The sequence below is a fragment of the Neurospora tetrasperma genome (genome assembly GCF_000213175.1).
Source record: "Neurospora tetrasperma FGSC 2508 unplaced genomic scaffold NEUTE1scaffold_4, whole genome shotgun sequence".
Lineage (NCBI taxonomy): Eukaryota > Fungi > Ascomycota > Sordariomycetes > Sordariales > Sordariaceae > Neurospora > Neurospora tetrasperma.
In genome coordinates, this window is record NW_009799102.1 from 3,714,679 (window position 1) to 3,741,152 (window position 26,474).

General features: G+C 53.9%; 7 protein-coding genes across 7 annotated transcripts; 2 read left to right on the forward strand and 5 right to left on the reverse strand.

Moving 5' to 3' along the window:
• Window positions 1-246: 246 nt before the first annotated feature.
• On the forward strand, window positions 247-1,532 carry NEUTE1DRAFT_111412 (uncharacterized protein; the record flags this gene model as incomplete). The annotated part of the gene is made up of 7 exons (XM_009854271.1): window positions 247-482; window positions 834-862; window positions 913-935; window positions 1,061-1,127; window positions 1,170-1,203; window positions 1,339-1,396; window positions 1,500-1,532. 7 exons carry the CDS (start codon window positions 247-249, stop codon window positions 1,530-1,532), a joined length of 480 nt encoding a protein of 159 aa, XP_009852573.1.
• A 70-nt stretch (window positions 1,533-1,602) lies between these two features.
• NEUTE1DRAFT_84705 (uncharacterized protein) lies at window positions 1,603-5,228 on the reverse strand (the record flags this gene model as incomplete). The annotated part of the gene is made up of 4 exons (XM_009854272.1): window positions 1,603-2,482; window positions 2,602-4,412; window positions 4,818-4,915; window positions 4,988-5,228. 4 exons carry the CDS (start codon window positions 5,135-5,137, stop codon window positions 1,980-1,982), a joined length of 2,562 nt encoding a protein of 853 aa, XP_009852574.1.
• A 949-nt stretch (window positions 5,229-6,177) lies between these two features.
• NEUTE1DRAFT_123417 (uncharacterized protein) lies at window positions 6,178-9,273 on the forward strand (the record flags this gene model as incomplete). The annotated part of the gene is made up of 2 exons (XM_009854273.1): window positions 6,178-8,140; window positions 8,198-9,273. The coding sequence occupies 2 exons, from the start codon at window positions 6,178-6,180 to the stop codon at window positions 8,887-8,889; spliced, it is 2,655 nt and encodes an 884-aa protein (XP_009852575.1).
• A 1,097-nt stretch (window positions 9,274-10,370) lies between these two features.
• On the reverse strand, window positions 10,371-11,429 carry NEUTE1DRAFT_45334 (uncharacterized protein; the record flags this gene model as incomplete). The annotated part of the gene is made up of 1 exon (XM_009853337.1): window positions 10,371-11,429. A coding segment is annotated over one exon (1,059 nt), but the record flags the coding sequence as incomplete, so codon positions are not given.
• Window positions 11,430-12,295: 866 nt separating this feature from the next.
• Window positions 12,296-16,875, reverse strand: NEUTE1DRAFT_123419 (uncharacterized protein; the record flags this gene model as incomplete). Its single annotated transcript, XM_009854274.1, has 3 exons — window positions 12,296-15,322; window positions 15,588-16,064; window positions 16,353-16,875. The coding sequence occupies 3 exons, from the start codon at window positions 16,873-16,875 to the stop codon at window positions 12,312-12,314; spliced, it is 4,011 nt and encodes a 1,336-aa protein (XP_009852576.1).
• A 2,718-nt stretch (window positions 16,876-19,593) lies between these two features.
• NEUTE1DRAFT_147522 (uncharacterized protein) lies at window positions 19,594-21,441 on the reverse strand (the record flags this gene model as incomplete). Its single annotated transcript, XM_009854275.1, has 3 exons — window positions 19,594-19,877; window positions 19,979-20,310; window positions 20,400-21,441. The coding sequence occupies 3 exons, from the start codon at window positions 21,309-21,311 to the stop codon at window positions 19,745-19,747; spliced, it is 1,377 nt and encodes a 458-aa protein (XP_009852577.1).
• A 413-nt stretch (window positions 21,442-21,854) lies between these two features.
• Window positions 21,855-26,227, reverse strand: NEUTE1DRAFT_66034 (dynactin; the record flags this gene model as incomplete). Its single annotated transcript, XM_009854276.1, has 2 exons — window positions 21,855-25,708; window positions 26,003-26,227. 2 exons carry the CDS (start codon window positions 26,225-26,227, stop codon window positions 22,034-22,036), a joined length of 3,900 nt encoding a protein of 1,299 aa, XP_009852578.1.
• Window positions 26,228-26,474: the final 247 nt, after the last annotated feature.

Below are 26,474 nucleotides of genomic sequence, written 5' to 3' on the forward strand. Positions count from 1 at the left end.
ATGAGAAACCTCTCAACCTCAAATATGGATGCCCAAACAGCATCAAAACTTCCCGTCGGATACTCGGCGACTGAACTTGAAATTCATGAGCAAAGCTCAATTGGAAGTGAGGAGAAGTCGATGGGGGCTATAAAGATACCTATAGGTCCCTTCTCGGATTTCGAGTAGGTAGAGTCCCAATTCAGCATGACTCCACCAGAAACAGAATACAATCACTCTGTATAGCAAAAGCTCAAAGCCGCCAAAATGACCAACAAGAACGCTCCAAAAGACACTCAAATGCCTGAGTATGTCTCCCTTCAGCTTTTCCGTTGGAGCTCTACCAAGCTGACCCTATGTCTAATCCTCAGAGGCTTCTCATTCTTGGATCCCCGTCTCGTCCCCGTTGCTGTCACCGCTCCCGACCGTGACTCCGTTCACACTCACCGGCGTAACCGCCACCCCGATGCCCACCAGTTCCTGGGCTTCCTCAACACCAAGAGGTCGGGGATCTGGTTCCCCCCCCCCCCCCCCCCCCGCAGCATCGGGGAACATGTCGCGGCCGAAAGGGTGGAGGAAGCGGAAGGCAGACGGGATCACCTCCGGAGCCTGGAGAAGTGGCTCGAATGTTTGGAGATGCCAAGAGGGACTGTATTTCCGGTTAAGGAGGGCTAAGAAGGGGAAACAAAACAAGGTGAATAAGGGGTGAAGAAGAACATGGCCGAAGGGGAAGACCGGCGAGAAACACAGGCCACATAAAGAACCCATGTAATATATTTATCGACCTGCCATGTTCATAGATCTAGTTCTGAATTTCTGTAACAATAGGAAAAAAAAAAAAAAAAAAAAAAAAGAGGAGGAGGAGGAGGACCCGCGGTGAAGAGTGTGTGAAATCTCTTCATAAAATTGCGGACAATTGACAGGAATTTCAAGGTAACCTGGTTACTTACCTACAGGTAAGCACCTAGAATAGAAACTGAATATGTCCACCCCTAACTGGAAAGGTTGATGGCCCGTACAGGGTGTCAGATCATCAGATATAGAAACATATTATCCAACTACCTACCCACCCACCCAAAAGAAAATGTTACCACTTACAACATCAGTTACCGGCACCAAAAGTAAACGGTCTACCGTAGTTGTTCAGTGTGTGTCTCGTCCATACCTAACAAACAAACAAATTCATCAAGACTCTTTGGCTTTGCAGGCGATCAACCAGACTGAGTAAGTAGACTATATAACCAGTCCAATACTGCTCGTTGTAGTTCAGAATGGCTGTTGTGAAATTGTGATAGGGATTACAACAGTTAGAAGACACATCGGCTACCTAGAGCCCCTTTAGGATTTTTTTAAAAGCAGGAATTGTCTAGAGATCGAGTTCAAAAGGCGTGATAAGGACTGGACGCTTGGATGCGTGGTAAGAGTATACATACCCAGCGTGTAATGTCACAGGTCTCAACAATTTTGTCAAGGACGAGTGTCTCCCATCGGTCACTTACATACATACATACCTCTAACAGCGGATGCGGACAGTCAACTACCGCACCACCTGAACTTGAACCATGTCAATTTTGTTTAAAATGAATGAAAGTAGAAGTAGGTAGCCAAGAAAGAGTAAATAGACAGGTAACAGATACAATCCGTTGAAACATACGGACCTAACAGAAATTATTGTTCCGTTCTTCTGTCAAACCCTTATTTCCTTCCCTTCCCTTCCATTCAACTACCAAAAAAAAATGCTTTCACCTGTCATACTTTTCCTCCTCCAAGATGTCATCTGTCCGTTCTGCCCAGTGAGAAACCACACTCTCCCTCTTTTGTCTTTGTTTTTTGTTCTTTTTTCCTCTCATTTCAATTTTTATCTCACCCCCTGTTATCCCTACCTTCTCACTCCGATCAATCACCCTTACCCTTTCACTCCAATCAATCACCCCTATCCTCAGTCCGGTCACCAACTACCACCCCCTTAAAGTCCCAAACCAAGACTCCTCAAAGCAAACTCACCCCCAAAGCGGCGCCACAACCTCCACCGCCCGCTCCACCACCGCCCTCACCCGCTCTCTAAAGATCTTATTCGCACACTCCACCTCCAAATCCTCCAACCAGACTTTCGCCTCCATCTTATCCACCTTGATGCGCACCCCGGGTTTCGGAATACCCATTCTCTCTAGTCTTTCCACCTCCGCGCGTTCGCGTGCCTTGAGTTGCTGTTCGTCTTCGTCTTCTTCCGAGACGTCCATGGAGGCGTCTGCGTCGGCGTCGGACTTGGCGTCGGAGGATTTGGCGGTCTCCTCCGAGGGGGAGGTGATGGCTTTGGTGTCTTTGGTGGTGGGTGACAAGGGAGGAAGTTTGGGTTCGACGATGGGGGAGACGTTGTCTTGGCCGAATTGGGCTTCGAGAAACATGCACAGACGGAAGAAACGGTCTTCGGGGGTGAGGTGTGAATGAGGGTTTTGCTCCGCGGGGAGAGGGGAGTGGGTGTGGGGGTTTTTGGTGGCCGAGCCTGGATGGTGTTAGTATGGGGGATCGAAATGGAGGCAGAAAGGGGGGAGGGGATAAGTAAGAAGAAAGGGGGGAAGAGGAAGGAGAAATGGAGAAAAGGGGAACAGAAAAGGGACGTACGCTTCACGGCAGCTGGACTACTCTCAATGCCAAGCAACACGGCCATTACGGCGTCGGCAATGCCGTCGTTGAGCATGTTGCCTTCCCACTCTAGTTCCACCTCGCCGCTAGCACGGTAGCGGACGGTGACGCAGCCCATGACCAGGTAAGCGGCTACCACGTCGTCACCGTGGGGCAACTCCTCATCAGCTTCTTCCATCTTGGTATCGCCGTTCTCGCTCTTAACGATTTCCAGCTTTGGCTTCACTTCGGGGAGTTCTTCGACGGCACCAAAGGTTCCTTCGAGACCCCACTTGATGAGGTCAATACCAGCGGCACTCAGCTTCAAACGCTGCTTGCACGCAATAGTGGTGGTCGTCAAACCGGCATACTCTCTGAGATCCTCGGGAGCCATCAGAGACATCTTGAAGTCGTTTTGCACCAAAACACCAGTGATAAGCTGAGGTTCGGTGGAGGGGGGGAGAGGTCCGTCATGCGCGGTCTTGGCTTCCTTCAAAGAAGGGGGGATGGACGCCAGCTTACCCACCACCTTCGCAACCTTGTCCGTCTTGAAAGGGATGCGAAGCTCCTCGCAGTTTCTGGGGCTGAACACCTTGACTTTGTGTTCCTTGGTTGCGTTCAGCGAAAGAAGCTTGGACTTGAGACGCATCATGTTGTGCACCTCGCCGTGAACGAGGATGACGACAGGGGCGGCGACTTCCTCAATGAACTCCCTGTTCTCGACGCCGTCGACGTGTGCGGCAAAGGAGAACTCCTGGACGGTACAGCGGCGGGGGATCATGACCTTCTCGGCATCACCACCGGGGCCGCGGCGGGCACCCGCAATGTTGCGAGACATGACGGCCTGGATCTGCTCTGGCTCTTGAAGGAGCTGCTTGGCCATGGTGCCCTCGACGGAGTAACCGGTGATGATAACGCCGTTCTTCTCGCTCGGCGCCCATCGCTCCAGCAGCTCGCGACTGACGCCGTTTTGAAGCATACCAGGGGAGGCAAGCATGACGCAGCCGCCGACGTCCTCGAAGCGGTCGAGACTCTTGAGGGAACGGATGAACCGAAAGTCCCATGGTCCTCCCTTGCCGGCACCGTCGCCGGAGGACTCGGACTCGGCGAGACGCTCGCGGAACAGCCGCTTGATGTTGTCGTTCATAGAGCCGACATAGGTCTGGTAGACAAGCATACACTTGCGCGCGAGGTTGGAGGCGTAGTAGATGGGGTATTTCTGGTATTCGGCGTGCTTGCCCCAGTACTCGTCGAGGATGAGGAGGAGCTCCTGGGCTCGACCAAGAGCGAAGACGGGCATGAGGACGCGGCCACCTCTGTTAAGGATGCCGGTGATGGATTTCATGAGGGCCTGCTCACGTTCTGGTCGGGGGATGTGCGAGGCGATACCGTAGGTGGACTCGGTAATGAGGACATCGATCTTGACGCCCTTGGGGACTTTGGCAGAGATAAGATGCCTGTCTTCTTCACGGGAATAGTCGCCGGTGAAGAAGATCTTGAGCCCAGCGATCTCAATCAGAAACATGGCGGCGCCAAGGACGTGGCCGGCCGGGTATGGTGTGATGCGGATAGAGGAGATGGTGTGGGTAGTATTGTAGTCGATGGCCTCGATCATGGGAAAGGTCTTGAGATGGTCCTCCTCGGTGTAGACGAGCGACGATTGCGGGTTCGACGATGTGTTGCCAACACGGACACTGTCCTGGATAAGCCATTTGTAGATAGCCTTGGTGGCATGTGTCATGAAGACACGGCCTCGGAAGTTGGTCTTGGCCAAGACATATGGTAACGAGGCGGCATGGTCGATATGAAAACTAGAGAGTGGGCAGTCAGTCTCGGCTAAGGTCTGGGCCAGGTAGGCGACTATGGGCGAGGACAGTGCTTCACAGAGAACATGCAGCGCGAGTGGCAGACAAGATGGGAGGGGGAAAAGGGAGGCGAGGGGCGGGCAATGGCGACAAAGTATCTTGTATTTTCATTTCCTGAATACATGTATATGATGGACAGTACAAGGTTGCAAAGTGGACAAGAACCACAGAGACATAGAGCAACGTGTCAGTCACTGGCTCTCACTGGCGATGTCGAATATCCAGAGCCCAGCTCGATCATCAACCCATCTTGTCCCAAGCCAAACACTGCGGCACTGTCTCTCGCGGATAGACGGGCATACATATAATTGTAGGCCATGGCAAAAAAGGGGGAAAGGGGGGTGGGCTTACTGGCTGATCAAGAGGACATCTACTGTGCTGAGATCGAAGTCATCAAAGAAAGGAAGGGCTGCTAGGCCATCATATGCTGGGTGTTGACCAGCATCAAGCTACAACAACCCACGGATAGGTCAGCCCATGTTCATTGGGAGGAGTGATTGATTTTGGTTGATTTTGCGCACCATAACGGTTTTGCCCTTGTACTGGATGATGTGACATGATCGGCCGACTTCGTTGCCTCCGCCGAGGTTGAGGAACATGAGTTCATCCGCTGGGTCGACCGGCTCCTCTGGCTCCGTCGCCATTGCCGAGGCCTTCCGCTTGGAAGCCATGACTTAGGTATTCTTTTGGTTCGTTCGCTCCACGGGTAGAACCTTGCTTTCCCACCGTCGCCCTGTATACTTGGAACCTTTCAAGCTGCTGACTGTGATTGTTTGATTGGCAAAGTGTGGCGGTTTCGATGCGAGTTGAGACGCGAAATACGCACGGCAGTTGAGAGGTGGCGTGGATCAGTCGACGTGAGAAGAAAGACAGAATGTTACGGATTAGTACGCGCCGTGAATATGGATGGCGCCCTTGATGTGATTTCGTTGATGGATGTTGAATGCGTTTTGGATGAAGATGGCAAGTGCTTGTTGAATGAAGTGAGGTTGAAGTTGCCTGGCGGCTGATTTGCCTGCCGGAAGTCCCATCTTTAATCCCAAGCCAGCCGCACAACGTCAACGGCCAGATGCCCCATCACCATTATTTAGCGCCAAGCTTACACGTGACTGGCTAAGTAGTTCACTCATCAGACGCGACCCCTTCAGTGGAGCTCGTGCCGCCGCTAGCAACAAGCAAGCAACCTGCAGCGGCGGGCAGCAACTGGTCGTTCTTCGCGGGAGGTTCTGGACGCGGGTGTGTGCGAGTCCCGCCCTCTTTCGATTTTATTGTTCGTCATTCTTTCTCCGACCACCTGGACCACTCCTCCAGTGCTTCACCCAACAATCCGATTCATAACCTCCCACCGTCGTCGCCATTACTCCCGCGAAACAAAAGGACAGTTAATTGTCGACCACGACGATACTCCAACGAGCGAGAAATACATCGACCGATTCGGACACCGATCGATACGAGCAGCGACCGGCGTATGGAAGGAGAGACACGGCGTAGCTAGAGTGGCAGCGCAGGTTCGCCTGCTTCCACTTGGGTTTACGGTGACGGGAACTTGAGGAATTGATCAGTTGGGAGCTCAGCCTCGCCGTCAGCTGGAGGACAAGGACTAGCTGCTTTTCACCCACGACGACCTTGACCCACGCCATCGACCCTTCGTACATCTCGACTTCATTGTTTGCGCCTGTGCCATCTGTCCACCTCAAGGGCGCCATCCACCATGGCGCAACCACCGCAACAGCCTCAGATGCCCCAGTTGCAACAACAACAACCCCAGTTGCAACAACAACAACCTCAGTTGCAACAGCAGCAGCCTCAGTTACAACAGCAGCAACCACCCCAAATGTCGCCGCAGTTGCAACAGTTCCAGCTCCAGCAACAACAGCAACAACGTGCCCAGATGCTCGCTCAACAACAAGCCCAAGCCCTTGCTCAGCAACAGCAGCAGCAACGCGCCCAACAACCTCAGCAGCATGTTCAGCCTCGCCAACTTCCCCAACAGTTGCAACAACATACCCAACAGCAGACCCAACCGCCGCCGCCGCAACAGCAACAGCAACAGCAGCCGCAGCAACGTGTACAGCAACAGGTCCATCAGCAAGGGCACCAGCAAGCCCAAACTCACCAGCAACACGCTCAACAACAACCACAACATCCCCAGCATCCTCAGCAGCAGCATGTCCCGCAGCAGCAACAACAGCAACATCACCCACAACTCCAGCATCCCCAGGCCCAGTTGCAGCAACCTCAGATCCAACACCCTAGCCCGCCAGTCCACCAGCAACCGCAGTTTGCTCGTCCCCAGCACACACCCTCCCCGGCGCCCACCACTCAAGCGCAGTTCTCGATACCGCCGAACCAGCAGCGTCCACAGACCGGCGCAAGTCCTGCCTCTCAGCCGGGCTCGCCTTACCTTCCCCAGAACTACGCCACTACTCCTCAGTCGGCCGCGGCCCCGACGCCGCCAGCAGCTAGTCCCAAGTTTGCGACGATACAATCGCCAGGTCTGCAGCAATATAACCAGTCCTTCACCAACGGAACCGTTTCTCAGCCATCCACGCCCTTGGCTGTGCCTTCCCCGGGTCCGACCCAGGCCACAACTCCCGGACCAGGTCCCACTCTTTCACACGGCGCGGGCTTGCAGATGCCCGAGAGTAGGCTATCCATGCCTCCAGTCCAACCCGCGTCAACAACACCTGGCCCAGTGACACCTGGGTTGGCAACGCCATCACTAGCTCCGCCTAATTTGTCCACCCATGGGCCCTCAACTCCTCAGCCAGTCCATGCCATGGGAGCCCAGGCCGCTCAGAATGCGCAGAACCAGCAATATACGACCGCTACCATGGCACCTATCGGCCCACCACCACCAGCTCCGACAACCCCCGCCGCCGGTGGCGCTATGGGTCCCCCTCAGAAGCCTGTTGAGCGACCGGTGAAGGAAACTGAATATGACGTCACGGACTCTTTGGCTGGTACTGGTGTCGATTTGCGTGCTGAAGAGCAAGCATTAGCTGACTACTATGCCGGATCTTTCTCTCAGGATGCGAGGACTGGTCTTCCCGCAAACCCACCGGGAAGTAAGGCTTCTTTTTACGGTGCCGGGTGGGCCAATCAGGCCTCGCAACCTCTGGATGGCAAAAGCCAAGAGGAGTTTGAGAAGGAGCTGGCAAAGAAGGCTTGGGATGAAGCAGCCCATCGGTTGGCCCTGACGAGGGCAAACGAGATGAGAACGCCTTTCTTGGAAGTGGCGCCGCTGCACTGGAAGGCCCAAAAGATTGCCAAGGAGTACGGTCTGGAGCTCAACAGCGAGCTCAAGGGCGGTAGTGCAGTTAACAAGAGCAAGCCAGCCAACGACCCTGCGCAAACGCAGCCCAAGGTCACGGTGAGCACAAAGACGGGCGAAGGCGGTGCTCTTGTTACCGTCACCAGCTCGTGGATCCCAGTTGATTCATATCTGAGTGACCAAATCGCTCTGCTGTCGATTGCGACAAAGTACCGCATCCGGCAGATCATCGAGTCTGCGCACACCATTGCCATTAACCGCCAGACGACTTCTCGTGGAGAGGTTCCTGCGGAGTGGGCTGATGTGGCCGTGCCTTTGAAAACGGGGCTTAACGATGCCCTTCAAGAAGGCATGGAAGCCGCCGCTGCTGGCGTCGGTCCTCAGCCCAACCCCCTGAAACGTATGTGTCCTCCCTTGCCTTTCCCGTAATTCAACACATCACTAACCCGTGCTCCAGGCTCCTACGACGCCGCCAAACTCAACGACCCTAACCTCACCAAACACAACCTCACCACCGCTCTGCGCGACACCGCTCGCGCCGACCGCAACCTCGAAGAAGCCCGTCTCCGCAAGCGCCAAAAGCGTCAAAACCCCGACACCGCCACGGGCGGCACCGGCTCTCGAGCTGGCTCCGTCGCCCCCGGCACTCCCACCACCGCCGACGCCGACGGCAAGCTCCCCTCGAAGAAGGAACTCAAGCGGGGCGCCGCAGCCGCCAAGCTCGCCGAGACCTCGTCCACCGCCTCAGCTAACCAGACGCTCAACGCCATCATGGGCGGCTTCGGTCGCAAAAAAGGCAAGTCCTACTCATGGATGAACGCCGGCGCAGGCGGTGGTGGCGGTGGCGCCGGCGGCGGTGGTTCAGGAGCTAGCACCCCCCGCACATCTCTAGGCGGCGATGGCCTTTCCACTCCCGCAGGCAAGGCCGGCGCGGCAGGTGCAGCGGATAATAAACCGCAGCAGTTGACGTCGGAGAACCAAAAGAACCGACTGGGCATGTGGAGAGAGAGTAGTGAGCAAGGAAAGAATATCCAGTTGAGAGATTGGTTGGTGGCGCTGGAGATGGACGGGATTGAGGTTAGAGCTATCCAGGAGGCGTATACGAGGCTCGATGAGCCGCCGAGGACAAAGGTGGATGAGGTTAAGTAGAGCTTACTTCAGCAACGTACCCAGAGTCTGCATGTGACGGCGGCGGAGGGAAACCCTACTCCTACTACTAAGAAGAGGGGGAGGGCGAGTGTAACGGCGGGGTCTAGTTCTAGACGAGAGATGGCGAAGGGAAAAAGGTAGAGAAGAGGTTGAATGTACATATCTTAAACAAAAAAGGAATGGGAATGGGTAAGGGGGTGAGGTTTATGGTGAAGTTAAATTGGAGCGGCTATCGGTGCGATCACTTTATGCATCGTTCGGGTCACAGGTATCTCTATCAATTATATTGCTATCAGCAAGGCGGAAAGGACTGACTGAGGCCCGAAGCAGTTGAAGCAGTTGAAGCCGAAGGAAGACATTACAAAGACAAATTTTATCCAGTATCATATCGATATCCATCTGGTTATCCCCTTTCCACTTGTCACCAGCCAGCCAGCCATTTGAGTTCACGCACTCTATTTTCCCCACAAGCCAACCGATAACAGCTGATACCTATGTAAAACCCCGTGTTTTGTATGGTAAAACCCACTGTCAAATGTCATATAACATCCGACTGTATGTATGTTGATATACGATATTCTCCCGTACAGTCCAGGCCACATTTCTGCGCATCGCTACTTACACAACCACAGATCCCCAACCCGACTACACTTACACTCCCCACATACCTCTAGACTACACTCAATTAAATAGCCGAAAGTTAAAGCACTCGTACCTTACAAATAACTACATTCACTTCATAATATCTCTGTAGTATCACAGAATCATTTCAATCCTCTTTCTTTAACTTAACTTGGCGCACTATGATGTTCAGAAACAATGAAAATACAGGAATTTCTACACGTGAAAACGGCTTGTAGTTATGACAGCTCATATAGTATAGGGTGCGCAAAGTCAAAAATGGCATAAGGACATTAGGGACGATGCGGCAAGTCAACTAAGCTCTATATTATACACTTTAAGAAGAAGAAAAAGAAACGCGTTTGGCTTGTGGTCGAAATTAGAACTGACATACTTGAAGGATGAATGATGTCCAGACGTACCCAATCTACCCCTTTTTTTAATTTATTATCGGCTTTTTGCGTGTGCGTGTATGTGTTCGTCTACGTTCTTCACCCTTTATTATCTTGAGGCTTTTGCCTGTGCGTGTGTGGTTGCATGTGTGAAGTCGTATCGGGAACTCTTCGGGCCGTGTATAATATAGCTCAGTCATTCTACTAGTACTAGGTAAACTTTGAATACACTATGATTAAAACCTCGGTGTAATCATCATTATGGTATGATGCTAAGAATGAATCAACGCTGATGTATATCTTCGCTTTCCCCCGCCGTAGTCATCTTCTTCCTTTCAACCTCTTCATCTCCTTGCTTCACTTATTACGGGGGAAACGGGGAAGCACCAGGTTCGATCGAGTGCAGTGGTGATTTCCAAGTGGCTGACCTCAGAACTTGGGACCTGCCCGTCTTCTCGATACAGTAGGTCACGGGCCAGCCCTTTCCGTGACCGCGCTCAACGCTCCCTCGAGAAACAAGCGATCAATCTTCCTCGCCACCGTCTCATGATCTGCCTTCAACGCCAGCACAAACTGATTCTTCGTCTCCACTTCCAAAATCCACCTATTTGATCCATCTTGGTCATCCACCCAGTTCCTTCCATGTCCGTATCGCTCATCATACTTGAACAGCTCCCCCAATCCATCAATGGCATACAACACCGCCACCGGATCCCAACTCGGTCTCGCCCCGCCATAAGCATAATACCCATAAGCGCGACCGACCGGATCCCCCTTCGGCCCCTTCTTCACCAACTCCCCGCCCGTTAGGACGTTCCCGCCAACTTCATCACTGACGTACACCACCCTCCCTTTCCACCCATCCTTTTCAAGTGTTGGCCAATTATTGATCACATTCGCCGTCCCCTTAGGTCCCAATCCCAGTCCGCGTCCACCATTGTAATGAGGCGAGTCGGGATCAGAACCAAAGAAATTCCAACTTCTTCCCTCTGGGTATCGACCCCCCATGACCACCAGCTCTGCCACCTTCTGCGATATTAACTGGCGCCCAGTCAATGGAGAAAGAGAATCAGGTTTTGAGTCGAGGAGAAGTGACAGGTTATCAAGAAATCCTATCGAAGCAATAGTTACGCTCTCATCGTCCGCTTCGCTGAGCAGCTTTCGATAAAGTTGAACTGCGTCCCAGGCGTCTTCGGCCTGTCCCCATGGTATGCTTGGTCCCTTAGGTTTTTTGACATAGTCGGGCGAAGAAGGGGAGCCGAACTGGTAGGCGATTTTGGAAGCAAATTCCCCTAGGTGCCAGTACACCACGTCGAGAAAGGTGGTGTCAGGAAGGGGGATTACAGTGCCATCGCTTGTTGGGTGGCGGAACACGCCGATGGGGACGGCTTTACTTTGAGAACGGGTGTAGTATGAGACAATAGCGGAGGCGGCGAGGACAGAGTAGGTGGAGGGTTTATTGACCAGAACACCAAGGAGGTTGATGTCGGGGGAGGTGGATGCCAAGAGGAGGGCGCCGGCGTCGCTTTGTTTGTCAGCTTCTGGGGGGAGTGGGGAGAGCGGGGAATGAGTGTTGAGGAAGGGAAGTGAGAAACTTACTCGACGTCACTGAAGAGGTCGGTATCAATTATAAGGTTCTTTTTCGGTTTTGGGTCTTGGGAGGACATGATTTTTGTCGAACAGAGGGCCGCAGTGAGAATTGAGGGTGATGGCTTGATGATTAGTGAGAATCATGAGATGGGTCGGATGTCTTCATTGGGCGGTGCTGATCAAGCTTTCAGGTTCGCGCGGGTCACGGGTGTATCTTATAAGCCGCTGCCTGTCTTTGTTGTCAAAGATACAACAACCAACAACGTTCCTGTTGGTACCAAACAGTCTTGATTGACCTCCCGCCGTTGGATGGTTGAGCTCAGAATTTTGTCCGTTTTCTTCGATCTCATCGTCGTGTTTGCAGGAAGTGAGGGGTCGCAAGGTTAGTGACACACCGTAGGTGAACAGACGTTGGAGTGCAGCCTGTCATACAGCGCATGCTACACTAACATAATTTGCCGACAGATAGCGACAAACTTGTTAGGCACACAAAAACCTAACCATCATTACCAGTGCTCTGCACACGCGCCCGGCGAGCAATTGATTGGCGCCTTCCATACCAAAGACACTCGCAAGACACTCGACGACAAAAGCCGCTATTAAACCAAAGTCGGGTAATTCAAAGGTCCCGAGAGACTTTCGTTTTGATGGCTTACTTTATTTTCCAGTTCAAAGCCGGTCGATGGCCAAAAGTCTACCAAGTCCGTCTATCTATCCAACAGCTTCACAACTCGCTTGGATATCCTCACCACTCATACCTCTAGCCATCCAAACCCTTTCACTTCCCCCTTCCTTTTCGTTTTCTCATCTTCATGTTTATCACCAACCCTCACCACCATACCCATGCCCCCTTCCATATTCATACCCTCCCTGCGGCACTAGATCCCTCTCCCTCTCCCCCCTCGCCACCCCTCCCCTTCCCTGCACCCCAAACGCTCCCGCCCTAACCCATTCCCCAACCTCATACGCCAACTGTTTCTCCGCCTCACTGCCCAACTCTGCCACTGCCTCCTTCTGTCCACCCCATCCAGACGGAACAACAACCCGAACAACAATCAACCTCTCCCCTTTCACTTCCACACCAACGGGCGCCCATCCCTCCACCGCCGTGTTTTCCTCTGTTACCGGCTTCACATACACTGTCAGATCTGGCCCTACGATGCCTCGCCAGAGAGTGGCCATCCATTGCCAGTGATCTACGGGCGCGTACGCGTCGGCGATGGGGATGGTGCAGGCGAAGCGGTCCGAGTAGGTAAGGGAGTAGCCGAGGGGGAGGAGGGCGATGGGCAGTTTGGGGAGGTTTTGGCTGGTAGAGGAGGGTGAGTGGGAGGGTGATGAAAAGCGGGAAGGATAGGAGGAAGAGGATGAGGAGGGAGAGAAATAAGGGGTGGTAACGAATTTGGTCAGTTCCGAGGCTTTGAGGTGCCAAGAGAGCATGAGGTCGAGGTAGCGGGGGAAGGGGTTTGGGTTTGTGGACGGTATGGGGGTGACAATTCCGCTCGGCGGTGAGTGGGAAGACACGCGGTCTTGCCCGTTGTTGTTGGATTTGGGTGATGAACCGCGTACGATGACGGTATCACCCATTTCGACATCACCACCACCTTTGTTTTCTTTCTCTTTCTCACTCGTCGTCCCTTTCTCACGCGCCTCGTCACTATGCCAAACATCACCCTCGCCAACCCAGGCTCGGACCTCACAATCCCCCAGCTCTATCAAGGCCCTCTCTACTGCCTTGCCAACCACTCGCAACAACTCCTTGTTTGGTCCCTCAACAGCAATGATCGGCCCTCTCGTTGTTACTATCTGCTGCTGCTCCTGAGTATCATCCCCGGTCTCAGACATATTGTCAATGTTGTCAGCTACGGCACCGTAAGCGGGTAGTTCTCGCCCTATCCACCGAAGGACCGACGCCTTGCGGACGTAGTCGATGCTCATAACCATTGCTTCTACTGATTGCTGGCGCTGTTGGGCTTCTAGGAGAGCGAGTTGCCTTTTGCTGTTGGTGCTGCTATTGGTAGTGTTGGGGTCTGAACTGTGAGAATAGTGTTGTGTGGTAGCCGTGGTAGGTTCCCTGATGTTGTCCCTTACTGCTGCAACGGGGGATGGGTCACCCCGCGCAACCTGTTGCTGTTCCTTTTGTCCTTGGTGATGGAGTGTTGCCCATGAGGGATGAACCGAGGTGGGTGGCTGTTGGAGTGTAGGATGAGGCTGAGCGCCCTGATGATAACTCGCGGGGAAAGAACCAGCAGTGGGCGTGTTCCCTGCTGTACCATGTCCCGTCAATCGCGGGTACGGGGACGATGAAGTAGCAGATCTAGGATCGCGAGGATCGCTGGGGTAAGTTATCCCAAGTCCTATACCGCCGCCACCGCCAGCAGCGGAAATGATGCCTGGACCGGCACCAGTTCCTGAGGAGCCAGATCCAGATTCAGGAGAAGTAGGCGGCAAATGAGCCAAGTGCGTCTGTAACGGCGGTAAACGCAGGGATGGGTCAAACACGGATTCATCACCTCTCGTGCGTAGTGGGCTGAGGCCAGAGCGAGAACGACCGGACGCTGAGTGTTGTTGACCATGATGGTAGCTGCCACTTGAACCAGGAACAGAGAGTTTAGGAGGCCGAGGAGGCGGCGCCATAGTATTCGACAGTGGACTCCGTCCGCGTCCTGAAGGTGCAATCGATGCAGGACCGGAAAGTGCAGCGGTGGAAGTCGGTGGTCCAGCTGGTGCGGGAGCGAAGCCCGGTGTGGGTGGGAGACTTCCAGTTCCGCCGCCACCACCACCACTACCAATGGTTCCAGAGGGTGTAGGAGGTGGAGGGGCGGGGTAAATATGTAACGGGACTTGTCCATGGCCATAACTGTGTCCAAGTCCTAGCGGTGTCGGAGACATTGGGTTTTGTTGATGATAATGAGACGGTGGGCGGACAGCGTATTGACCGCCTACACTGGGATGTCGACTGCTACTTCCGTATAGGGTAGTCGGCGAAGGAAGCGCATATTCCCTTTCAGGGCGATACGGCATCGAAGTTGAATCATACCGTCTGCGCTTGGAGCTAGAGCTAGTGCCAGTAGGTGTAGCAACATCATACTCCTGCGGCATATCATACAGCGGATGGGCAGGATATGGCTGATGATGCGAAGCTGTCGGGTAATGGTACGTCTGACTGTGGTGGTAATCTCTGCTCGGGTAAGCTTGGTATCCGCCTCCTTGCGAGGATACAGACGCTCGATGGTGGTCTCTGTAGTACCCTCCTCCATGTTGCTGACCATAGTGTTGCCCGCGAGCCGACGACGACGAAGCATGCTCGATACTTCCTCTCGGGGTATCCATCCCCGACTGTCCACCACCTCCACTAGTCCGTCCCTCACCCCCGTGCATCACGCTTTTCGCACTCCCCGCCGTAAACGGCGTCGAAGGCGTCCTAGGCGTAGCGATATACCTCCCTCCACAATTGGGGCATCTACCCGGATGTTCTTGCCCTCCTCCTCCTCCTATCCCCCCACTTCCCCCAATCCCACCAATACCCCCAGGACCACCAGGAGTCGTAGGACTACCCCTATTACTCCCTGTCCCCCCACCAGCACCAACACCAACAACAATAGAGGAAGTAGAGGTATGCTTATTCCCTCTTCTAGGCTGGTACTTGTACTCGGGGTATTTTCGCTGGTGATGCAACTTTTCTTCCTCGGCGAGCTGCTTCCATTCTTCTTTGTGCAGGTCGGATTCGGCGCGCCATTTCTCGCCGATGATTTTGGAGATTTCCGGGTTGGCGAGGCCCGGGTGGTCGGCGACGACGCGGGCTTGGTGGTGTTGGCGGTAGAGGATGAATGCTGTTTTTTTGGGGGGAGGGGGGGATGTTAGTTGGGGTTGATATACAAGGGGGTGAAGGGGGGAAAGGGGGGCTGGGGTGTTTATGGAGTAGAGGGAATGAAGTTTGGTGTGTTTCTACGGTGGTGCGCAATGGAAAGAGAAGAAATTAAAATTGATAATTAATGGGGGAAAAAAAAGAAAACCAAGAAAAAAGGAAAATAAAGAAGAGATGAGAACAGGAAGGAAGGAAAAAAAGACAAGAATAAGAGACAGAAAAGAACTCACCATTCCTAGGCCTAGGAACCTTCGGCGCAGGCGTACACAAACAGATTAAATCCCTCTGCACTCCTCCTCCCCCACCTCCCCCTCCTCCGTATCCGCCCTGCCCAGCTTGCCCACCACCACCACCTCCCACCGAGCCTCCCACCGATGAACCCGCCGAATAGTTATCCAGCTCTGTAGTCGCTGATCCTGCCCCTCCCGCTCCCGCTCCTGCTCTTGTTCCTGTTCCTTGCGGGCTGGCGCTACCACTACCACCGGGTTCTTTCGCATCACCACCACTACCACCGGCAGCGGCAGCGGCACTTCTTGGTGCTGGTGCTGGTGCTGATGCTGATGCTGGTGCCGGGTGTTGTTCTACTTTTGTACCTCCGGAGCGAGCGGCGCCCGGGTCTATAGTCAATCGCTGTTTTTGTGGTGAGGGTGTGGGTAACGCTAGGTCTGTTGTGATGAGAGTTGCTGCTCGTTTGCGAGTTAAGGGACCTCTTATCCTGTCTTCTTGTGTTTGGGGTTGTTGGCGGGAGGTATCTATGTCTGTGGAAGGAAGAGAGGAAGTGGAAAGGTTGTGTTGGACAGCTAGGGCGGGGTCTGTTGTGTATGAGGTAGGATGAGGATGAGAGCGGGTGTTGTATTGTTGCTGTTGCTGCTGCTGGTGGGAGTAATGTGAATGTCCATGGGCATGCGAATGTGAATGGGAATGGGAATGAGTAGAGGTATGCTGAGCAACAGCTTGAGGTGAAGTGGGCGAGGTGGTATTTGACGAGTGTCGACTACTTGAAGAGTTTGAGGAGGACGAGGAGGTGGCAGCATTGGCAGTGTTGGTCAGACCACCGGTGGTAGTCATCGTCGATGACATCTTGTCGTTGCTGTTGTTGTTGCTCGGTTTCTTCTGTCTTGGTGGTGGTCCCGCCTTTTCTTCGTCTTTCTCCTTATCTCCAGCTGCTTTTCTGGCTTCGGATGCCTCACCTGCTTTGGAGGAAACAGCGGCGGCGGCGACGGCTGCAGCAGCTGCTGCAGAGCGAGTGATTCGTCCTTTTGTGGTTGTCGTCGTGGTGGCAGGTTTCGTTGTTGTTGACTTGGAAGTGGAAGTAGACAATGATGCTGATGTAGAACGACGAGTGCTGGTGTCTCTAAGCGAGTGTGTCTGTGTATGTGTCTGGTTCTTTTGTTGCCACTTGTTCTGGGTCTGCGTCTGACTCTGCATATGAGACGAATGAGTGTGAGTAGCAGCAGTAGTAGTGGTAGGAGAAGAAGAAGAAGTGACGAGTCCAAGACCACCGCCGACGTCTGTCATTATTTCTTCACCCAGCCTCAGTGCCCGGGGATCCAGTCGTTCGTTCGTTACTCGTGCCCCCTCTCTTTTTTCTGTCTTTTTTTTTGATCCGTTGGTTGGCGCCTCCTGTTGTGGTGAGTGGATAAGAAATGTCTCTCTCTTGTTCCGTGTGTCCAGTCAATCTAATTCTTCTTCCCCCTCCTTTTGCTTTATTATCTGTTCCCTGTCTTTCCCTTTTTGTTTTTCTCTGGTTGTCACTTCTCAACTTCTCTGTTCTTCCTCCTTCCCGACTCAAGATGTGAGAGAAAACACAAAAGGGGGAAGGGGAGGGGGGCGAGTACCCGTCCCAAATGTGGAGTCCCACTCCAACGAACAGTTCCCAACGGACAGACGGCTCCAACGGCGTCAGAACCAATCGTTTGGAGACAGAGACGACGACCTGGCTGTCGGCAGGCGAGAGGATGGAGGGGGGCGAACAAGAGAAAGAAAACGAGCCCGTCTGCAAGTCTGTGCTGTACAAGTTAACCCGTCCGCTGCTCACAAACGACGACGAGGGGAGAAACAAAAAGTTAGTGTACGCAAGCAGTGCTGACGACAGTTGACAGGTGAGAAGGTATGGTAACCCGGTCCGTTCCAGTCCAATCCAGTCTCTCTCTTCCCGTTCCGCTCTAGATGTTGGTCGTCAAAATGTATGTACCGACAGACACAGGAGAAGGAGGTAGGAAGGGAAGGGGGAAATGATGGTGAGTGGGAGGTAGGACAAACCGAAGGAAGGAAGCTTCACAGAACAAGTAGACGGAAGAATAATGGCAAAGTGTAAAACTGCAAGGAAGACATAGAGGGGGAGGATAACAATGGGGGAGAGGGGGAGGGGAGGGGAGAGACAAGAGACAAGGTCCAAAACAAGAACCCGAGAACGTGGTATGTGGTTGTGTGTGGTTGTCTGTGGGTGTGGTATCTTGCTTGGGTTGTTGGTTGATAATGGCCACCACTTCGCGAATCCGGAACAAGACAAAACGCAAGGCAAGGCAAAAACGAGGGGCACAGAAGAAAGAGAAAGCCGGGGAAAAAAATGCATAGGGTAGGGACCCAGGAAGACTCCACAACGACCAACAGAGGAAGGAAAAGGGAAGGGAAGGGAAGGGAAGGGGAAGACGATCATGGTTAGGTCTTGTTTGGATTGTTCCGTCAACTTTCCTTTGTTGCGACATAGACCCCTCCATACATCCGGACAGACAAGACAAGACAAGACACGCCATCACCGTATCGTCGGGTTACCAGGTTGGAAAACAATGATCCCTTGCTATGCGTATTGGGTCATATTCCCGATTCCTTCGATTAGACAGTATATGAACTGAAAAGTCAAAGTGTATTGATCCAACTTGGTCAACATTTGGGACTGAGAAATTGGAAATGGAAGGGGCCAGCAGTACCGCAGAACCACTACCATACCGGAGGCGAATTCGGAGCAGAGTGCGGAGGTAATCAGATACCGAATCGAATAATTGAAACGGAACGGGTTGATGGCCAAGAGAAATGATAACCAAGGACACCGTGAGTTGTGAAAATGTTGGGGACTTGGAAATGTCTCGGGAATGTACCGAGCGGACCCAAAGGACATGTTGAAAAAATTCTTTGTCCAGCGTTTGCAACCACCGCTGCTACAAAAATCATTCCGTTCGCAGTCAGTTTTGGACCTGGTGGTTCTGAACAAATGACAATGACTGAGAAAAAAAAAAGGTGGAAGTGGGAGTGGAAGTGGAAAACAAGGACCATGGTAGGAAAAAGACATACACACACACACACACCAAACCCAGTGCAGTCCCCGTTTCGCAACAGAAGACAATGCAGCTATAGACAGGAAGGAATGACATGCTTCGTACAATAGACCAGCTATCCAGCTATTCAGTGAACCAGACGCCAGCAGCCCCCCCCCTTTCAAACATCAAAATCAATCCCAGGCGCCGCATCTGCAATCGATGCTTGCTTAAACAATGCCACCTATTATATCGCAACCATTGCGTTGCGGTTGCCCATCGACTGGACCGGGCTATCGAAATCAAGGGCAAAACCACGGGCAGAAACCACGGGCGGCATCAAAGGAATGCGGGCCAACCGCCGCTCGGAAAAGGCAACTGGAATGCTCTGAGAACCAGATAGTAGGAGAGAACAAAGGGCACAAAGGACCATGTTCCGTGCCGCCGCCGCCGCCGCCGCCGCCGAATTTGGTCTAGCATTTCGCATTTCCTCCCTAGACCCATTCCCATCCCCAATTGTCTTGCCGCATTCCGCGCTCCCTTTTGCCTCAATTCGCATTGTTTGTTGTTGGAAGGGGGTGCTGTGCCTCTTGATTGTTCTTCTTCTCCCTTGTGAATTGTGCCTCCATCCATCCACTTCCAAATGCCGAACTGTGAGATAATGGAGATTGAGCAAGGATATAAGCAGGAGGAGAAGACGGAACAGGGGGGAATAAGGAACAGAAAAAGAAAAATGGATGACTGGTTTTGGTTTTTCCTATTTCTCCATCTGCCTGCGTCCCAGTATTTCCAGAACTAGGGTATGTCGAGGGGAAAAAAAGTGAAACAAAACCGCAAACGACAACCGACCACAACAACCCCGAGCTGTGTGTTCCTGATGACATTAGGATTTATCATGAAACATGCAACATAAAAAAAATAACAGATACAAGAAAAACCACAGTAATATGCGCCGACTCCATTGATAACCCATGAAACGCAGAAAAAAAAAAGTATCTCTCTTTTTAAACCCCGCCAAACCGACCTGTTTAAACAACACACCCCTGCCGTGCTCATCTATCAAATTGCTTCTTGTGAGATACGACGAGTTGACGTAACGAACACTACCAGAAAACAACAACAACAGCTGATGATCAACAAATAAACTCCTGACCCTGCTCGCTGCTTAGTAGGGCGGCGCTGCGACGAGCATCAAGGAAGAGGTCCTCGCACTCGGCGACATCCTGGACGTCGATCTCGTTGCGACCATTGACCTTGGCCAGAATGCTGTTTTGCGTAAATGTGTATGTGTCAGTTATACATATTACATGTGACATTGGACTTGTTTCATCACCGCAAACACTCTTCAATGGAAGACAACAACGTACCTCGCAGGAGTCAACAGCTGGAGACAGTATCTAAGCGAAATGCGCACACCGTGCTCCGCAATCTGGTCAATAGCAGCCTCTGTGATCTTGACGCCCTCGGTTGTCGAGCGGATCTTGACGATCCTCTTGATCTCCTCCGGGTCGTAGGCGGTGGTGGGGATGATGAGCAGACGACTGAGGAAGTCGGGCGGGATGCCGTGGGCGGCAACGAGATCCTCGGCACCGCGGATGCCGGTCATGCCCCGGTTGGAAGCCAGCACGACAATGGGGGAGATGGGCGACTCGAGCGCTTTGTTCAGGTAGGTGAAGCACTCTACGTCCAGCATGTGGGCCTGTCAAGCGCAGTTAGTTCTCTTTGTTAGCCCAGGGAACAACAAAAAATGGTGATTGTTTCAGCCCGCAAGCAAACAAACAAACATACCTCGTCAATAAACAGCACGCCAGGAACCAGCTCGGCCACACCCTGGTCAATGTACTTGCTGACCACCTTGTTGATCTCCGAACGCAACTTGTCCGTGATCTCCGTCATCTTGGGCTTCATCAGCTGGCCCATCATGGACATGATATCCTGACCGCCCTGGGGACGGGCATTGGCGACATCGAGATCATGCAGCGACACATCCTGCACAATCTCCTTCTTCTTGTGCACCTCGCCCTTGGGGATAGGCACGTACTCCTCCGCCTCGAGGTCGAACTCGGTAGCGTAGGCATCGGAGCGGCCGACGCGCTTGCAGGCGCCCGTGTTGGCCTCAATGTAAATGACGTCGCCGACCGTGACCCGCTCCTTCTGGATAGCCTCGTAGATGCTCGGGTCCAGACGCAGCTTCTTCTGGCCCTTTGCGCTCTTGAGCCCAATCAGCAGCGTGGTGATGGTCTTGCCGTAGCCGCCGAGCGGGTTCTCGGCCTCCTCGGGCGTCAGCTCCGTCACCTCGCCCTCGTACACCTCCTTGGTCTCGCGCACTTTGAGGCCGATGGCGCGCCGGAAATTCTCCATGAGCACCTCGGTCTTCTTGACTTCGGTCGAGTAGATTTCGCTGCCCGTGATGGGGCAAAAGGGAATCTTGGTGCCGAGTTCCTGGCTGATGGCGAGCGCGAGCGCCGTCTTGCCGGTGCCGGGCCCGCCTGCTAGCAGGACGCCCCGGCCGGCCATCTTGTGTGCCTTGATGAGGTCGACGACGACACCGCATGCCTCACGCGCCGTGGTCTGGCCAACGAAGCCCGAGGCCTGCTTCTCTGCGATTCCCTGGGAGTTGAGGCCGAGGCCCTTGATGTGGGTGTGGGCGGCCGTGCGATTGTCGCGGCTGTTGCCCTTGACCTCGCTGATTTGCACCATGTCTGCGCTCGTTCGGTTTCTTTTGGTGGGTGTTTGGTCTTGTAAGTCGGTTCGGAAGGAGGGAATCGAAATTGTCGTGTCGTAATCGGTGACGGTATTCGGTGTTGTCAAGCAAAGAACTGGGACTGGGCTGGTCTGGTTGTTGAAGTTTGGGAAGTTTTGGTTTGGAGAAAGTGACGGCACGAATGTTATCGAAACGAGCCGCTGAAAGTGTTAGTGTTTAGGTATAGCTCTGGTGCAAAACAATAACAGCAGGTGGGAGGCTTTCGAGAAGCTCCAGAAGCTTCAAAATTCCACACAGCGGGCAGGTTCGCCAAAGAGACGCGCCGCCAATGGTCAATCGCGCTAGCACTGCCGAAAAGCATGGTGGCTCGTGCACCGAAGCTCGCCTCTCGGTGTACACTACCAAGGTGAACTTTTTCAACTTCAGCCAAGTCTCCGGTGAGACTCCTCCCCTTGCCCCTTTCCTGTGTTTCGTGGGTCAACAACGGCATCACAGGCAACAGAAATGTTTGATACAGAGCTCCTGTAAACGTATTGGGATGGTTGAGAAACACTTTTCTTTGGGAGAAATCTATACCAGCACTCCCACGCCAACTTTTCCTTTCTCTTTCTAATACTGATAACTTGTGACCATCATGACAACGTTAACTTCGTTCATAAACAATGTAGTAATAAGCATATTCATCATCAAAGCTCGCTTGCTTTCTCACTTCCCATCATCAAACAACAACCGCCAGCCTCCCCTGCAAACTCTCCCACTCCCTACTCCCCACAATCTGTACCCTCCTCCCACCACCACCACCACCATGTCCAACCTTGCTCTCCATCCCCGGCAACCTAATCTGCAACTTGGCCGCCGCCGTCCTCCTCACCATCCTCTTGGCCTCCTCCTCTCTCTCCGCCTTCTTACTTCCCGATGCACCACCCAACTCCCTAACCCGTCCCTTCACACTTCCTTCCCACTCCTTCAACGCCTCCCAATCCTCCATTTGCTTCGCCACCCACCACCCGGGCGTCGTCTTCGCCGGCCTCCACTTGAGTCTATCCTCCGCCTTCTCCGGCAGACTACCCAAATCAAACACCTTGGCGCCGCTAACAAGCTTGACCAGCTCCCCAAGCACGGCCTTTCCTTCCTTCTTGACGAGCTGCTTCCGCTGTTCCTGCACCGATGGCTTCTTCTTGACCAGCGGCTCGGCAAGCCATTCGTAGTCACCCTGCTCCTTGAGTCTCGCCCTGCGTGAGTCTTCACGGAGGTAACGCACAGCAGCCTGCAGGGCTTCGATTTCCTTCTTGAGAGCATCCATCTCGCGGGCCGTGGCCACAGCACGCTCAGCACTGGCTTTGTTGTCGACGCCAACGCCGGAACCATCGGCCACGACGACGCGCGACTCGGAAGCAATCTTCTTCCACTTGTCTCTGTCGCTCTCCAGGGCTTTGAGCTCGCGATCCTGCTTCTCCATGTCCTCCTGCAGTTGGGCGGCCTCCTTCTTGGCGGCTTGCAGGTCGGACTCCAAGTCGACGATGCGCGCGGCCTTGGCGTTGGCGTCGCGCATCCGGGATTCGAGCGTCTCGATCTTGACTTGTGCTGTGGAAAGCATCTCCTCGCGCACGGCGATGGAGCGGCGCGCCTCCGCGATGTCGTCCCGCAAGCGACGCAGTTCGTCGTCGATATCGGGAGCAACCGTTTTGGCAGCCTTGAGCTCGGCAGAGCGCAGGATCCAGGGCGCCGGTGTGCGGTCGAATTCCTGCGTCTGGGCGAGGTCGGAGGCCAAGGAGGCAAGGTCAAAAATGGTGGAGGTGGCATTGCGCAGGTAGGAGAGGTAGGTGTTGAAGAGGTCGGACTCGGGCGAGGAAGCCGTGGGGGAAGAGGCTTGTGCCGAGCGCTGGATGCAAGATTGCACTTCCATGTAGTTGTAGGGCTCGGTACGGCCTTCTTCGTGGAGGAAGGCGTGCAGGTCGAGGCCGATCTGGCGAGCCATATTGGCAAGGTCGCGCGTGGCGGTTTCGGATTGCTCAAAGGCTTCGAGGGTATCCGGAGTGAGGGAGAGGGAACGCGTCTTGAGGTCTTCGAGCGCGCGGACGGTCTTGCCGGCAATCACCTTTGCGCTGCGTGTCTGGGAGACAACAGCTTCGGCACGCTTGGAGAAGTACTGAGCGAGCTCGTCATCTTCACCACTGGGAGGGATAACACGCTGCACCATGGCCTTGAGCGAGTTGACCGAGATAGCGGCAGACTCGAGATGGCTCTGCATGAGCAAAGCCTTCATGTGAACATCATCGGCGAAGCTCTCAAGGTCATTAGAGATGTGGACCTCGCCAAGATGGGTCATGAGCGCAATGGTGCGCTTGAGTTCGTCCGCACATTGCTTCTCCTTCAGATCATCACGCCTCAAGCCGTCAATCCAGCCGTTGAGGGCACGCTCAACAGGCTCCAGCTCATACAAGGCACCCTCGTACCTGGAAAATTGCTCCAGGGAGCAGTGGCTAATGGCATTGACGAACCGGTCGCACATGGCCGACACCCAGGTGAGCTTGTCAATAGCGTCACACCCGTCAAAGATGTCGTCTTCATGGCCGGGGTGCGGTTGGCCATTGACGCGCTCCTTGATGAAGCCGTTCAACAGGTTGGCCTTGAAAGCCAGACGCTTGAACCTGAGCAGAGCCAGGACAGAGTCACGATCAGACTGGTAAGTATCAGGCAAGAACAGCTTCACAATTTCCAAATGTTGCTCAGCCTCCTGGGCCTCCATGCGCCGCAACTCGAGATCAATAGTCTTGACTTGAGCCTTGGAAGCCGAGATCTGAAGCTTCATGTTGAGATCCAACATGGCACGCGAGCGGCTGTTGAGCTGCTCAGACTCGTTCTCGGTGACAGCATGCGAAGCACGCATATCCTCCAAATCGCTCTGCAGGCTCGTAACCAACTCTCTGAATCTGGAAAGCGTGTACTCCATATCCTCCAAGCTCTCCCTCTGCAGATTGGCCTGGCGGAACTGCTCGGCGATGATGGAGTCCTTCAGGTCGATTTCCTCCTGCATCTCCTTTTCGTTCTGAACATGGTTGATCTCAAGCTCATCATTGATCTCCTTGAGACTTTCAAGGTCATCAATGACGGCCCTGAGTTCCTTGATCTCCTCGGATTGGTTCATGGTCTGCTCAGTCAGCGACTCGATGATCTCCTCGGCCCCAAGAGCGTTATTAAGCTGCTCTCTGAGGTCCTCAACGATCGCTTCAGTCTGCGCCAACTTCTCCTTGGCCGTCGTGTGTTGCTCCTTGATGGTCTCGAACTCCCGTAGATCCTCCTCCATGCTTTTGATCTGATCTTTCAGCTCCTCCTCCTGTTGCTGCGTGATGTCACGAAGACGAATCAGGGCCTCGCGTAAACGTTCATTATTCCTCTCCATCTGTAACCAGCCAGTGCTCGCCCGTTCCTCGGGTGACATGCCATTAGTGAACTCCGAATTCTCCTCGCGGAGGACTTCTACTTCGAGCTCGAGCTCTTCATTCTTTTGCTTGAGGGCATCCAGTTCTACCTTGAGCACCTCTGCTGTCTCTTCGGCCATTTCACGATCGAGGGTGGCAAGCTCCATGGCTGTGTCATGCTCGGCCTGCAACTCTTCGACATTGTAGAGTCTGTTTTCTGCTTCCTTCAATTGCCGTTTCAGGTCCTGGATTTCCTGCTGTTGTGGCTGATACTTGATCTGCAACGTTTGAATAATTCTTTCAAACTTGTCGCGCTCCGCCTTGACCTTTTCCAGACTATTGAGCTTCTCGCGATCCTCCATGCGCTTCTTCTCCAACACCTTGAGCTTGGCCTTAAGATCTTCAATCTCCTTGTTCATAGTCGCAGTATTCGTAATGGAAGATCTTGGCGTAATGGTGGTCGCTTTAAGGTTCGGCGAAGTTGCGCCGGGTGAAGCTCCGCCACCACCATTTCCAGCACCCGGGGCGGTGAGCTTTTCCAGAGCGGCCGTCTTCTGATGCACAGGACTAGCGGGCACAGGAGAGGCCGACAGGTCTTCATCACTACTGCGAGGCGAGGCACTACCTCTCTTGAAACCGGACTTTCCTACTGAAGACACCGAGCCAGTCGATTCTCTGGGGTCGGAGAGGCGGTTTGTAGACGACCTCGCGGACATGGATGCCCTACCGCCCACCGCCCTTGTGGCGCCTATCGAAGGTCTGGTACCGACAGACGATACGGAAGGTTTCCTAGTTGTTCGCGTAGTTGGAGTCAGCGGTGGCCCCATCGAGTGTCGACTCGTACTAAGAGAGGGGCGTGTTCGAGTGGTGGGTCCGGCCGGCTTGGTGGTTGTGGATGGTGTTCCGCTGCGTGAAGGATTCCCGCTGGACGAAGCTGTGGCGAGCTGTTTCGTAGGTGACCTCGTAGGAGACTGGAGAGGAATTCCGTGTCAGCTGTGACCTAGTGATCACCAAGCAACAAACAAACGGGGAAAAAGCTGTGTGTTGTCTAGTACTGTACTGACCCTCGTGATGCTCGTGCTCGAGGTACGACTTGGGCGCGGACCCGGACTAGGGCTCGGCGCATTCAAGCTCATCCTCTTTGCAAGACCGGAGTCCACAGGGGCGGGCCTCCGGGTAGTGGAAGCGTTGAGACTCGTGGGCCTGGTGGTGACGGATCTTCTGAAGGTCGAAGGCGGCGGCGGCGGCGGCGGCTGGGCAATGACATTGAAAGTGGTCGGCCTCACAAACATGCCGTAGCCCATCTCGCAGTTGAAGTAGCGCTCGCCCTGGACGCTGCCGTCATTCTTGCCCGAGGGCTCGTCGAGCTCGATGCCGACCCAGGTGCCGGGCGCGAAAGCGGTCTCGCCGACATAGCGGACAAAGGCGGTCCTCCCGGAGCCATCGGCCAGTTCGATCTTTTGTCCTACTGCTACTCCTAGCTCGGACATGTTGTTGGGTTGCGAGCACCGCTGGGGCGCATTGCTGGGGAGGTGTTGTCTTGTTGTTGTGTTGTGGTGTTGTGGTGTTTGTAGGACAGGAAAGGACGTGGATCGATGCCCAGTCGGCGGCGTCTGGGTGTGGTTGTCGTCGTGACGGGATGCGCCCCTGCCCCTGTCGTTGTGATGGACCCTGGGCTTGATAGTGCGCGCTGGAATTTGTTGTCTTTTGGCGGTTAATGCCCTACGAACCATGTCA